Source organism: Mauremys reevesii, linkage group 3 (assembly GCF_016161935.1).
Source record: "Mauremys reevesii isolate NIE-2019 linkage group 3, ASM1616193v1, whole genome shotgun sequence".
Lineage (NCBI taxonomy): Eukaryota > Metazoa > Chordata > Testudines > Geoemydidae > Mauremys > Mauremys reevesii.
This window is the reverse complement of record NC_052625.1, coordinates 128991089-129005163: the sequence shown is the minus strand read 5'-3', so window position 1 is coordinate 129005163 and position 14075 is coordinate 128991089. Positions and strand designations below refer to the sequence as shown.

Below are 14075 nucleotides of genomic sequence, written 5' to 3'. Positions count from 1 at the left end.
CGAGCTAGAACTGGAGGGAAAGAGGAAGAGAGGTCGAGAGAGATGCAGAGAAAGGGAAAAGAGAAGGAAGATGCAGAGAGGAATAAGTAAAGAGATAGGATGGTAGGGAAGGAGGGGGCAGGGGAAGAATAGGAGAAGGACTAAGGAAGATGCAAGACATACTTGTGTGAGGAGCAGGTTAGATGTGGACAACATAAGGAGAAAGGGCAGACTAATGAGATGGAGGATTGTTTTGTGGTCTAGCCTAGGCCTCAGGAGACCTACAAATTCCTGGCTCTGCCAAAGGTCAAGCATCATGAAATTCTAATTGAAAATGGTGATACCGTTTTGGCCATCTCACAGAATGGCCAATGCTTTTCAAAGATTCAAATTTTTGATTTAAAAAAAAAGTCACAAAAATATTTTCAAAAATGTTTCATTACAGTTTTTCCATGTTTTTCAACCAGCTTCAGCCACAGGCTTCCTGTGTGACCTTGGACAGGTCACTTTCTTTCTGTGCCTCCATTCCCCATGTGCAATAAGGGAAGAAGAAGAAGCACGCTTGCCTTTCTCCTCACCTTTGCCTATCTGGTCTAATTAGTCTGTAAACGCTTCAGAGCAGGGACAGTCTCTTAGTATGTTTATGGACAGGGCCTAACAGAACGGACTCTCAATCTCTAAATGCTACTGTAATAGAAATTATTATTGTTGTTAATAATAATAGCTGGCTAACACACCTCTCTAGTAAACAAGAGATCCTGGGTTTGAACCTCATTAGCACCAAGGGGTGAAGGGTCAGCTTCTGCTCTCAGTTACACTGGTGTAAATGTGGAGTAACTGCACTGAATTTACAGCAGTGGAACTGAAAGATTGGAATCTGGTCTGGCTTCTTACGGGGACACGGACTGGATGAGCCAATAGCTCTTTTCTGCCCTTCACATCTAGGATTGCAAAGTGCATAGATGAATCATAGGCAGTGGGTTTTGTGTGATAGAGGAATAGTGCACTAATGGTTTGGATCTTGATTTTCTGCTCTGTGGTGTAAAAAATGCACACAGGCTCCCCGTCACAGACTCTAGATTCCTAACTTCTGCCAGTCACATTTTACAGTAGAACCACAGAGTTACAACCACCAGAGTTACAAACTGACCAGTCAGCCACACACCTCATTTGGAACCAGAAGTATGCAGTCAGGCAGCAGCAGAGACGGGGAAAAAAAAAAAGGCAGATACAGCACAGCACTGTGTTAAATGTAAACTACTTAAAAAATAAAGGAAAAGTTAAAAACAATTTGACAAGATAAGGAAACTGTTTCTGTGCTTGTTTAGTTTAAACTAAGATGGTTAAAAGCAGCATTTTCCTTCCTCACAGTAAAGCTGTATGAAGTCAGTGTTCAGTTGTAAACTTTTGAAAGAACAACCATAATGTTTTGTTCAGAGTTACGGACATTTCAGATGAACAACTTCTATTCCCGAGGTGTTCATAACTCGGAGGTTTTACTGTACATGTAATGTACAGAGCCAGATCCTTAGCTGATGTAAATCAGTGTAATTCCAATGAAGTCAGTGCAGTGATGCCAATATATACCAGCTGAGAATCTGGCCTACAGCATCCAACAGCATCTGCTCTTTGAACTCTTTGAATTACTGTACCATAAGAAAAGAAGAGCGCTTCTTCCTTAAGTATAACACAAACTGGGATCAAGTTGGCAAGGACACTCCGAGGTACTATAGCACATTAGAAATGCCATGGAGAAGAGAGATTACATTTGACAGACAGTTGTTTTGTTCCACTGAAACTCAGGTGTGCTGATCAATTCTCAATACTGCCATTGCAGCAAATACGCAGGGTCAGAAAACGCATTACGGATCAGGCAACCATCAAAGTAAGGAATACAATTAAACATCAGTCTTTCACCGGTTTAGATTCACCCAAGTTCAGAAGTTCTCTCTCTCACCCTGCCTTATTTCTGAGTGCAAAGACGGTGACAGTTGCATAGCAATTACATTCTAAAATGTCCTTACTATTATTTCCCTTTGTCCGCAGCCCTTTACCGATTCCTGTTCTTTTATAAAGTACCTATAATGAGGAACTTGCAGCCTGTATTTTTATCTTTAAAAGAGACGGGCACCATGATCTCTGCCCTTAACAATAACAATGAAAACTCCGAGTTATAAAGAAACACTGATACGTTCACGAAAGATTCACATCTATACACGCCTGGAAGTAGGCCACAGACGACAAGGGGGCCCCAGGAAAACACAGAACTTCCTCCTCTTTGAAACCTGCGCTTCTCAGCTTCTGAACCCTGCTTTTATTTTACTCACTTCACCGCCTGCCTACATAACCAGGGCAGCCTAGCTAAGCCACACACGTGCCCGTCATCCTTCTCCTGCCCAGTCTCAAGCACTGTTATTGGCAGCTCTCCAGAAACCAAGAAGAGGAAGACTCTTCAATAGCAGGTGGACTCTTTCCTATTGTCCTATCTGGCCTTATTATTTTAGTATGACACCATCCAAGAGACTGATGCATTTGAAGCACTATCGAGTGCCATTACTATTAAAGTGGCTGAATGTAATGGGCCACTTAGATTGGTTTTAAGCAGTTTTGTTTTTAAATTCCACTAAGAGTCTGATCCCAGAGTGCTTATGCTGGGAAAACTCCCAGTGGAGTCATGTATAAATCAATGGGAGATTTTGCTTGGTTCCATATTTAAAAGCTCTGTATGTAGAATTTAATTTGCCTTTCAAAACTGAGAACTGATCAAACATCCATGTGTACGTAACAGCCTTACGGAACGTTTCCTTCTGGCACAGGGCTGAAAGGCTCCTATGCAGATTCTGGCAGGCAGGGGGTTAACACCTCCCCCTCTCACATTGCCACCCACCCTGCACTTTGCTGGCAAAAATGGGTGGGTTAGCAAAGCTCCCTATTGGAATACTAATAGGCTTCCTTAGCAACAGGAAATGATTCCCTGGGCAGCAGAGTATATAAACCAGCAGGGAAGGAGTTGTATGGGAGAGGGGCTGGTGTAGGTTGGTGGGCTTTTGTTATTTCTTTTAGTAGATCAAGGGAGGATGAAATAGGCCTTGTTAGGTTCTGCTTACTTTAGAACTTGGCTGAAGCTAGCCCTGCTTTCTGGGCCAAGCTCTGGTCCCACTGAAGTCAATAGTGAAACTTACATTGGCCTCAGTAGGATCAAGATTCTTTATTTAGTCATGGATAAGGGAAACATTTTACTTGGGATTGCTGCTGAGAAAAGTCGTCTGTGTTTCAGTCTGAGTCTTAAAGTGCCAACATATTTTACTAGAACTTTTTTTTTAAATAAACTGTCTTCCTCTACTGCTTAACCTCAGACTGAAAGCCCATTGCTTAAACTGCAAGTAACCTAACCCGCCGCTTACACTTATGCGGAATCCAGTCCTGCTGAAAACACTACACATGCAGTGACTTATCTCCAATGCATCATGTGAACTCACCCATCAGTTCAGAGCGAAGAACCTGGTAGTTCAGAGACTGAGAACAAAGAAACACATCCTCTAAATTAAGTTTTTAATAGTTCTAATTTTGAGTGGATGGAGTTTGTTCAAGCTGCGTAGTGTCAGAATAAGAGCTCTGTCTTACTAGAGTCTACCACATTGGGGAAGTATATGTGATAATACCACTGCAACCACAAAAGAATTTACAACAGGAAGCATCACAGCTGTTTCTTATTAGCATTAGTACAAATTACACAAAGCAAATGGTTAGCAGACATGTTTCCATAATATTGAACTCATGGCAATGAATAAAAGTGATTCTTTTTCAAGTACAATTTTAGATTTCCAAGAGAAACCATTTCCAATTGTCCATGAAGGGAGTGTGGATTAGGATGCAGCATGTAACTATTGCAAGCACTCAAAGGCAGTGTGCGCTGTGATTTGCTAGCATTTTCTGGCAAAGCTGTACAGATTTAGAACCATATTTTGTGGGTATGGATTTTCCCATTTCTGCAACCCTGTTTGACCTACTGCAATATTATAAAATTTTTATAATGTGTGTGTGTGCTGCATTCTGGAATCCCTGCACTAAGGTTTTCTTTTGGAAAAGGACACAATGCTCCTCCACTTTCCCCTCAAAAGGCTTATTGTAAGTTATTTTCCTAATAGTCCCAAGTCCTTTGATACAGAAGAAGCATGTGCCAACAGAACATTCTCATAACATTAACTCCAAAGGGGAGATTGGAGAAAACCCCATGTGTAGAAATGGACTCAGTGTACAGAACTGAACACTTCACTGTGGCTTACAAACAATACACAGAAATCCTCTGGACTGGAACACTAGAGGCATGAGTCTCGTCTCTGTTTCACACCAGTATAACTATTGACTTGAATAGACTCCCACCTGATTTAGGGCTGGAGTAAAGCTCACTGAAGCCAATGGGACTCTTTTCTAATGACATCAGTGGGCTTGTGATCAGAAGTAGTGTGAGCAGAGAACAGGGCTGCCAGGTGTCACCCATTCGGCTTGCACCCACACCTCTGATATCCCTCTCACCCATTTGGCAGCCCGGCTGAATCCTCACACATCCAGCTGGGCTGCAGGGATGACCTGCCATAGCTCCACCACCTACTGGGGATCACTGGGGCACTTGCTCTGCAGTTAATCTCACTGCCTCTCCACTCACTGCTCCCCCGTTGCATTTGAGCAGGAACATTCCAAAGGCCAAATCAAATTCCTCTCCAGACATATCTTTGCGAGCTAAGGATCAACCTTCCCCCCGGGATTGTGTATCTCAGTCTAGAGAGGGAAATGACATCCCCCCCTCCTACTTCAATGCAAATATTGCTGCTCAACCACTGGCAGATACATCTCTGTCTTTCAGATCAGAACAACTAAAGATACAAGCATGGTTATGGGGCGAGGGTGGGGGAAACAATTCTCATTTACAACCAATTTACATTGTTCTAGCAGCACAAAGGGGGTTTATAGCAGGTTATGCCAGAGAGCTTCAAAGGAGTGCTTGTGCCAATGAGAATCAGGCCCTGGCACTCAAACCTTTCAATCTAAAGCCCATAATTTCATTTCTCAAGCCATTTTCAACCTCACATTTGTTAATGGTGCTAACTGAGCTGGACTATTGCATTTGTTACTGCAAACAGTCTTTTTAAGTCAAAAGTCCAGTCAGTATTTTCCCAATCTTTTACTACTACTAATGTTCTATTTGTTCCCCCCCCCCCATGTTGTTCCCCCTTTTTAAAAAAAATATGACAGCGTCTTTTTAAGACAGCTCGCTCCCATGGGAATTCAGTGTATGGTTTGGGGGCAGTATATGGCTCTCAACAATGCTTTTGCCACAGCCTGTTTCAAGAGTACTTTTATGCATTGATCATGCTGAGCGAGACTGATAGTTCTGCAGAGGCAGCAGCTCCCCTTACTGCCACATAAGAGGGTCCCAGGTTCAAAAGCAGGCTCAGCCCAAGTGGAGGCTGACAGCACTGGATTGCCATGGGGCAATTTATGGAGCTAACCTCGCCTTGCTCTGGAGGGAGGCATTTGTCAGTGAGGGAGAAGATGCCATGACAACAGCAGTGGTCAATGAGAAGGAAAAACGAATGAGCTGTGTCGACAGAATAGGTGGAATTGGTCAGCTATTTTTTAAAAAGGTCAGTAGCAGGTATATTTGGGGATAGGCTGTTTTAATTACATCTAAGGAACTCACTCACAGCATTCCCCCAAGTTCTTAGACTATGCCTACATTTGTTTACAAAAGGGAATACTCATAAAATGTTGAAATTTCTTGTAGCAAATGTCTTTTGATCCAGCTATGATTCTTTAAAAATAGAAAACAGACCCACATAATTGCTTTTGAGGATACATACATGCATACACCTCTCAGAATGGTTCAAAAATAGAACTTGATTGGCTACTGTCTGAAGTGAAAGCCATGAACGGAACAAGAAGCAAAGTAATTTGTACCAACAATGTATAAAAAAGCATCTAATTTGGCAATGAAAGACATGTATGTTCTGACTCTTTAGTGCTTGTTCAGAGGATGTGGCCTGACCGGTTTTACATAGCAGAGCTATTTAACTACCATTTTGGACAAGACTTGTGAGGGGAAAAATTAGTTATAATTGCAATATTGCTATAATAATACTTTCCTCCTAATTGCCTTTAATTTCAAAACACACAAAAAGGAAGTTTTTTGCTATATGTTGTACTTCCATGCAACACAATCAATGAAAACAAAACACCAAGGACAAAACATTAAACATCCTTACTTCAACAGTCTGTCATATTTAAAAGTTTAATATAAAAAAAATAGCACCACTGACTGTATATACAAGATTCATACAACGGTGTATGAAAATTCTTCCAGCACATTGGATGTAAAAATATCATCGTTGCTAACTAATTTATATATGTTGTTAGAATTGTCTCAGGCTTCTGACTGCTATTCAATTTTAATGGCGAAAAGAGGGGAAGGGAGAGGAAAGAAAGTGTATTAGGAGTAGAGCTGTGAGGAACCAGAACTTCAGTTCTGTGGGAAACTCCAGTATTTGAAATTTAGAGAAATTGAAAAATGAAATAAAAAAAATGTTTGGGTCAATCGAAACATTTCATTCAAATTTGACTTTCTACATAATATACAATCAAATACATTTTCAAATGACAACGTTGTTTTGAGAACAAAACCCCAAAAATATTCCCTCCCAAGAATGTCAAAAGTGAAGTGTTTCAATAATGGTGAAATGTTTGTTTCAGGGAGGTTTCCAAAACAAAATGTTCTCAAAATCAACAGGTTCCCATGGAAAGTTTAGATTTTGAGGAAACAGCATTTTGCAATGGAAAAAAACATTCCACTGGGAAATTTTTCACCTGCTCTCATTTGGAGTTAGCTATATTACAATGAAGTGAGTTTTTGGATGGAAGGAACTAAAATCAGAGAGTTTTTTTTTTAAATAAGAAAGATGGGCTACACTGAAGAACATGTAAGAAAACTATATTGTCCTCGGATTTGCTGAGCTTGACATTACAGATATGGCAAGGCCTTTACACTCTTTTGGGCTGACTTTAAAAGCAGGTCAAATAAGTAGCATTATTGTAAGTAAAAGACTCAACTTTCAAAAATGCAACAGTGAACAATGAACTGTATAACTGTTGTTGTTGTGAACACATTTGTGTCCCTAGCACACATCTGGCTGAGCAGATTTTCATTCTGTGCAACCTGGACATAAAGCAATGCAGCTCAGTTTAAAGTTCTAATAGTCAGTATGTTTAGATATTAGTATATTTTATACTTAGTCTTATAGGAATTTCATTTAACACATTTATTTAGGTGTTCATTTCAAAGGCATTTCAATGTGCATACAGGACTTGTTGAAAACTGGTCAGTCATTTGTGGATAGAATGCTGCAAACATATAAGCACCTAAGTAACTTTACTCATGTGAATAACCCTAGTGAGTTCTATTAAACTACTCACGGGATTAAAGTTATTCACATTCATATGTGTTTTCAGGAACAGGCCCTGAATTTGTATCTTTTTGTAGCAGGTTTATTCTAATGTTGCACATAAAAATGAGTTTTATTCTGCAAGACATTTTTGGTAACATTTTATTCTACATGAACAGAATTGGATGGTACCGTCTTATCACTGCCATGTAGAGGTTCAGAAATCCATTCTCTGAGACAGGTTGAGCCTGGCTATCACACAGCCCTATCTCAAAGAGTTTCTAAAAAATCTGGACACTCATTTAAAGAGAATGCTGTTTAAGGTGAACGGATGGAGGTATCCTTTTGATAAATCACATTTTTAAAGAAGAAAATAAGAGCATATCCAAACCATAAGTAATCTACTATTTTTTAAAAATATACTTGTCCTGGCATGGCTACATAACATGTGGACAATCATCTTTTTTTTGGTTCTTTTATGGTGCAGAAGGACATTTTGAATCCACTTAAGTCCTAAAGCTCAACACCTCTGCATATGTGCTGAACGTTAACAAGATTACCCACAATGGCAGCTTCAGTCAGGAAATTAATCTAGAAAATCTACCTTTTAGATCCAACACAGTTGCAAATGTACAGTGTGCGTTATGTTTTCAACTTCTTTTTGGAGAACATTTCCACTGTATTCTTTTGCTTTTTTAAAGAGTGCCACAAAATGTATGGCACACAGTCATGGCTCAAGGAAGGAGACAGAGTGCTGAGAATGCCAGATGCTCTGGGAGCTATCCAACCACTCTTTGACTTAATGAGACGCAGTGTGTTGTGGCATCCTATCAGGAACGCTTTCTGCGTTTTGGTTTTTCTGAACGGTGAACTAGTTGTCCGTGAGCAGTGAAGGGTCGATCATGCTAGGCGCTGCAGTTCCTAATTTGTGTGTATACTAGATGTAAAATCAAGGTGGCTCAATCACACCCTGTCATCAGCAGCTAAAGCCTGGAGTTTATTAGGATTTTTTCCCTCTAGTGGGAAAACAAGGTACTTCAGTCTTTAGAAAAACTTTTTTTTTTAAAACTAAAGAATTTCAAGTTTTCCAGATAGTGCAAGACATGGGGTAGTGCCCATAAGACAACAATAGCTGACCAAACAAAGGGCATTAATTGGACCTTTTCCAGGCCTTTTATCTCATAATGCTGTTGTTCTTGGGTCTGCATTATAACCACACCCCAGACGTTGGCAAGATACTAATTATGCCCCAGAAGCTGACAGGTGGCTAATGAGTGACTCTTCTATAGTCTCTCATCAATCCTCAGCATGTGTCAAAGCTGTATTTGTTTCCAACTTCCCACTTCTGATTACAAAAATAGGACTTACTATAATCATAATAACAATATTAATGATATAAAATAATTATTGTAATTATATACTTTTTGGCAAATTATTAACACAGAACAGCCAAAAGACCCCATTGGATTAAAAAATGGTGAAGATGCACAAGTATTAAAAAAGACAAAGTCTTTGTTAAAAAAGAGAGAAAAACAATTCACAAGTTGATGTATTTCTATAAGGCAACATGTTACCTTTAGTCTGCTATCTCGGATTATGTTGAGATTGGGTCACTGTTCAAAGAAATGTCAGAACTTTGCTTGCTTGAGTTTATCGATGTGGTAACAAAGTTTCAATGCTGGTCCCAATTTCAGCCCCAAGTATTTCATGATCATGTCACTTTTCAGCAACAATAAAGCATTGCCATCAATCTCCTGTTTTAAAAAAAGAGAGAGAAAATCAAGATGTCTAATCTGTGACCAGTGCTGAAAAAGTAAGAGAGCAGGCATTCCATTGCAGCTAAGACATCTTCCAGCTGCATCTTCAAAGGGCTTCATTCAGAGTAGAGCTGGTGGAAATGTTGTCAATTTTAAAGTTTCATCAAAGCCCATTGAAATTAAAAAGTGCCATATCAGTGCTAAGTATTAGCATGACTTCCATACATTGCATTGTTTCTGTTTGATGGCCAGATTTTGTCTGTGTGATCCATGTTATACTAATGAAGCATTACTATGGATCATAATTTGCATGGACCATTATTGTGCTTACTGATGATCCGCTGTACGATCACTTTCTGATTCACTCAATCAGCAGTTGATGGTCAATTTCCACTCCCTGCCTCCCCTCCTCTCCCCATATTGGAAACCACGTTCTCCTTATCTCTTCTTCCTATCATTTTAGGAAGGTAAGATAAAGGAAGAATCAATGTTGCATTCAAATATGGATACAACAAACATGGGCATAGCATAAAGAAAAACAAACGTCAGGAGCTTAGAATAACGTAAAATAAAATACTGTCAAGCGATTAGAGTGAATTCGGATTTTTCAAAATGTTAATGAAGGTCTTTTTTTCCCTTTAACATTATTAGTATATAAAGGCTAGAATTAAATTACAGGACAAGAGTGTGCCAGAGGGAGCATTCATATTTAAATATCCTGCAATAGCTATGTCCCTCTGAAGAAAAAGTATGTTTGCTTGATTTCTCTTTATTAATACTGTGTCAGCGCTTATAAAAATATACTGCAGAATTCTATTGTAGTGATCTAAAACTCTGCAATAGTGCTATTAGAAGATGCAGGACCAGATCCTTAGCTGGTATAAATCACTGAAGCCAATGGAGTTAGGGTGACTTACATTAGTTGAGATCTGGCCCAGTAATTTGGATCATTACTGTAGGCTACTGGAGTGTTTTTATAAGGGATTGGGAGCAAGAAATGACACAGGTTTCTCAAGTACAGCCTGCAAGACTGCAATAGCATTTGGAGTTAATGAGCAGCTTCCAGCTGCAATAGGAAAGTATTATTGTATTAAGGCTTGTTTCTGCAAACACTTATTCCCGAGCATATTTCTCAGCATGGTGAGTAGTCCCTAAAGGGGCACTAACCCTGTGGGGTTGATTCACTAGGACTATCCAGAATAGCTGGTGCTATATTCAGTAATGAGGGTTTGCAGGATCAGGCCGCTAGTGAATAAAAAGATTAAGACTGCGCCTCCCAAATGTAGGCTTCCCCTCCCAGTAAGGTCACCCTCTCCAAGCAATACTGTCAGTGGTAAGCTAACTGGAACAAAGCTAAAATAATCAATATGAAGAAGGTCTAAAAAACGGTATGTGCTCACAATTACAATATCTGTCACTGGAAGAGGCAGGTTATAATTCTGAATGAACAGGGTTTAATTACCTTAAACATAAAGGTTTTAGTCTCCTTCACATATGTATTTGCCAATTACTGACCATAATTAAACTATCAGAGCGTTGCATTGCTTTGCTCCCTCTTGGTTTGATTTTGCTACTTGTTAATTCTCCATGTATTCCTCCCTCATGTAATATCCCCTGCAAACTCACTCTCTCTTTCTCTCTGCTGGGTATCACTTTTGCTCCTTTCTTCTTGCTGAGAGGTCATTGCAAAATGGCTCACACTCATTGCCAGAAGTGCTACTGCGAGAAAGGTGTGCAGCTGATAGTCTCACAACAATTCTGCTCCCTTCAGTGACCCTATCAATTATGGGCTAGATTCCTCTCTGACTGGACCCTGCTGCAGTGGCTCCAGATGCAGAAACTCTCCATGGGAGAGGCTGCAGTGCAGAAAACAGCCCAGGAGGTTGGAGGACGCGTGGATTCAGTGCACACCCTCAGTAGCCACTTTTGACAGAGTAACTGCAGAATCTTGGCCATAAGCAAGAGCTGCCTTCCTACGTGGGAAAAACACAAGGGAAGGCTGTGACGGTACCACACACTGCCCTCCCTGTTGTGGAGATAGGTGAGTAGACTGGCTCAGGGGGATTATCTCTTGCTACAGCTGTTTAGGTGAATTTGGCACAGTAAGTGTAAGTCAATCCCCAATCTCTGATGGTCACTTTAAATATAACAGGGCTAGCACTGTCCTCATTTGCTTTTGCTTTTCCCACTTTCTCCTTATTGTACCTCCCTGCTACAACGGTGGTGTCATGACTAAGATTAGTTGATTGCTAAAGCAATGATTTCAGGTGCTTGTTGGGCCTGTCAATGACATTAAGTGCTTCCAAGTAAATTATGCTTCATAGAAAGATTTAACACACAGGAAGATATGGCTAAGGTTAATGGACTAATCACTTGTCTCTCCCCTCTGGGGTCTCCATGCTAATCCAGCTTAGATTAGAAGGTTGAAAAATTGCAGGGGTATATATATTTTCAAAGGCCTAATTGAATTGAGTTGTGCAGTAGCCTCACCAAAGCTCTCAGACCTATTGCATATTTTACAATGAAACTGACTCTAAGTATATACAATAGGTGCTAGGTGCTTCACAATGGACGATGTGGAAAATTTTAGTGCCCATTTAGCTGAGTCTCTTTTGTCACAAATACTGTAGGACTGTGGCACCACATAGAATCCTACAGCGTAGTTCACCTAGAGACTGTTGTGTCAATGCACTAGGCTCCATGCTGTATAAGACAATATAATGTTAGAATCTGCTACATATGCAGTAACAAAACAAAAAACACCCTGATGCTTTTGTACTAGGGAGACTTGTAACTTCCTAAATGCTCTTCTTTCTGGGACAGGGTGAGGAATAGCAGGGAAGGTCTACACATGTTTCTGGGATCCTCCCTCACATTCACACCCACTTCCCCTAATTTGCATCCCCCGCCCCAGACTCAAAACCTTCTGGCAAGGCAACTTTCTTTCAACCCGCAGATGGCTAAACTGTGTTGTCTACATTGCTGGTTTATACCATGCTTTTGTCAAATGGTTTATAGGAGAGCCATGCCCTGTCTGTAATGGTCAAGGAAACTAAGTTAGCTCCTTAGTGGCCTGAACTGCATTTAAACACAGTGCTGGAGCTAATTAAGATATGGCCTTAAGCTCCCAGCCCAGGGGATTAGCTATAGAATGACATAAGGCATTGCTTCCCTCCCAGGGGTTGAGAGAGCAGTTCCTCCACACATTACTCTCAGTCTCTGCTGGCTCGAATCACCTGGTTGGACCTAGAAGTTCTTTTAATTTAGAGTTAAGTTCCAACATTTAGATGTTAAGATCAGCCGTGTCTTGTAAGCCGCTGAGCACAAGCAATTCCCTCTGCAGCCGATGGGTGTTGAGGATGCTCATTGCCTCACAAGATAAGGCTCTCACTTGGTAAAGTCAATGACCTGTAGACTTAGCCCAAATAGCCTGGTCACACCACGGACTGCCTCCTACGTACATGTTTTCTGAAAAGCTCCACGTGTGGACCTAATGCATGAGGGTCTGCATCCTTCACAAACCAAACCACGTCATCGACAGTCCAGGTCGAAGGATTCTTGCTTGATGGCCGAGCTGTATCTTGTCTTTCCGGTGAAGGACTTGAGGCTATCGATATAAAAAGCCCATAACAGCATGTTACAACTTAATACCAGTTAACGTGTTTTGAGAGCACTCTGGAGTAGGGCAGTCTTATGTGGTTGCTACAGTGTTGGAGTCTGGGCTGGTGTGTATGTGTTGGGGGGAGATATTTGACTGCTTACTAGGAGACTCGATCCCAGCTGGTGAATTGTGTTAAAAACGATGAAATACTCAGTCTCCTGCTGGGGAAGGAAAAAACGTACCAGCTGCCACGCTCTTAACAGAGCAGCCACTGCTGTCTGATCTGCAGGCAGCAGGGATATTGGCTCAAGAAGGCACTGCTCTCCCACCTGGAGATAAAACACCACAACACTAAACAAAGGAATTAGCCATCCAGTGCAAAGGCTGGAGGATGAAATGGGGATTTAGCAAATTGTTTGCTCTTAGCGTTCAGATATTTTGACTTATCCTGCAGTTTAAAAGAGCATTTCCATTTGATATCCTCCTAATCTTGGGCTCTCATGAAACTGAAGGTCCCCAGTGATTGCCTATTTGGAGAGCTACTAAAATGTGTGAAGATGAACGTTGCACATGTGACTTCTTAATGGTATAAACCCAGGATGATTTAAGGTCACTTCAGCCTGTTCCAGCTTTAAATCAAGGCAATAAAGGCACATTGGAATGAAAGTGCATTTATGTTTTTATTCCTAGTCTCTGCAGAATTATAAATCTCAGTCACCACGTGTATGCAACCTGCCCCCCCACCTCCTCCATGCTGCTGCACTATTTCCAGAGCTATGTGATGACATTAGATTACAGAAAAGCTGTTTACATTTGTTTATAGTTACACAAAGCAAACTTCACATTAACTGGAGGCAGCACACGGACTCAGAACACATTAGTAGCCAAAACCGTCTTGTGTCTCTTTGTTAGAACAGAATTGTTAATGAGTAGATATGAACAGTAAGAGACCAGGCACAACAGAAAAAGAACAGAGCAGGCAGGGGGAGATCAGAAATACCTGACGAGTTGAAAAAATGGAGGCCAGAGAAACCCAGAGTAGTCAAGAGGGGAATCAGAGAGGCTCAAAGCAGCTGATTAGAGAAGATCTGAGATGTCCAAAGAAACACTGAGCTTGGAAAAATGTATCAACTCTGTAAGAATCCCATGGACCAGTGAGAGCACTATAAATACATGTGAGCAAATGGAATGGGCTGGATCAGCGGCTCATGTAAATTGGTATCCCATGGACTTCAATGGCGCTCTGCTGATTTGCATCATCGGAGGATCTGCCCCTACAAGCCGGATCCCTGCATAATGTCC

The 14075-nt window shown here is 40.9% G+C and overlaps 1 protein-coding gene across 3 annotated transcripts in view; it reads right to left on the bottom strand.

Moving 5' to 3' along the window:
- Window positions 1-8941: 8941 nt before the first annotated feature.
- SCML4 (Scm polycomb group protein like 4) overlaps window positions 8942-14075 on the bottom strand; it is a 117184-nt gene continuing 112050 nt past the window's right edge. For all 3 annotated transcript variants that reach the window (XM_039531703.1, XM_039531705.1, XM_039531704.1), the window contains 2 exons: window positions 12634-12779; window positions 8942-9169 (listed from right to left, as the gene is read on the bottom strand). In XM_039531703.1, the coding sequence (XP_039387637.1) occupies window positions 9044-9169; window positions 12634-12779 (272 nt within the window). In that variant the 3' untranslated portion in view covers window positions 8942-9043. The remainder of the gene's footprint in view (window positions 9170-12633; window positions 12780-14075) is intronic.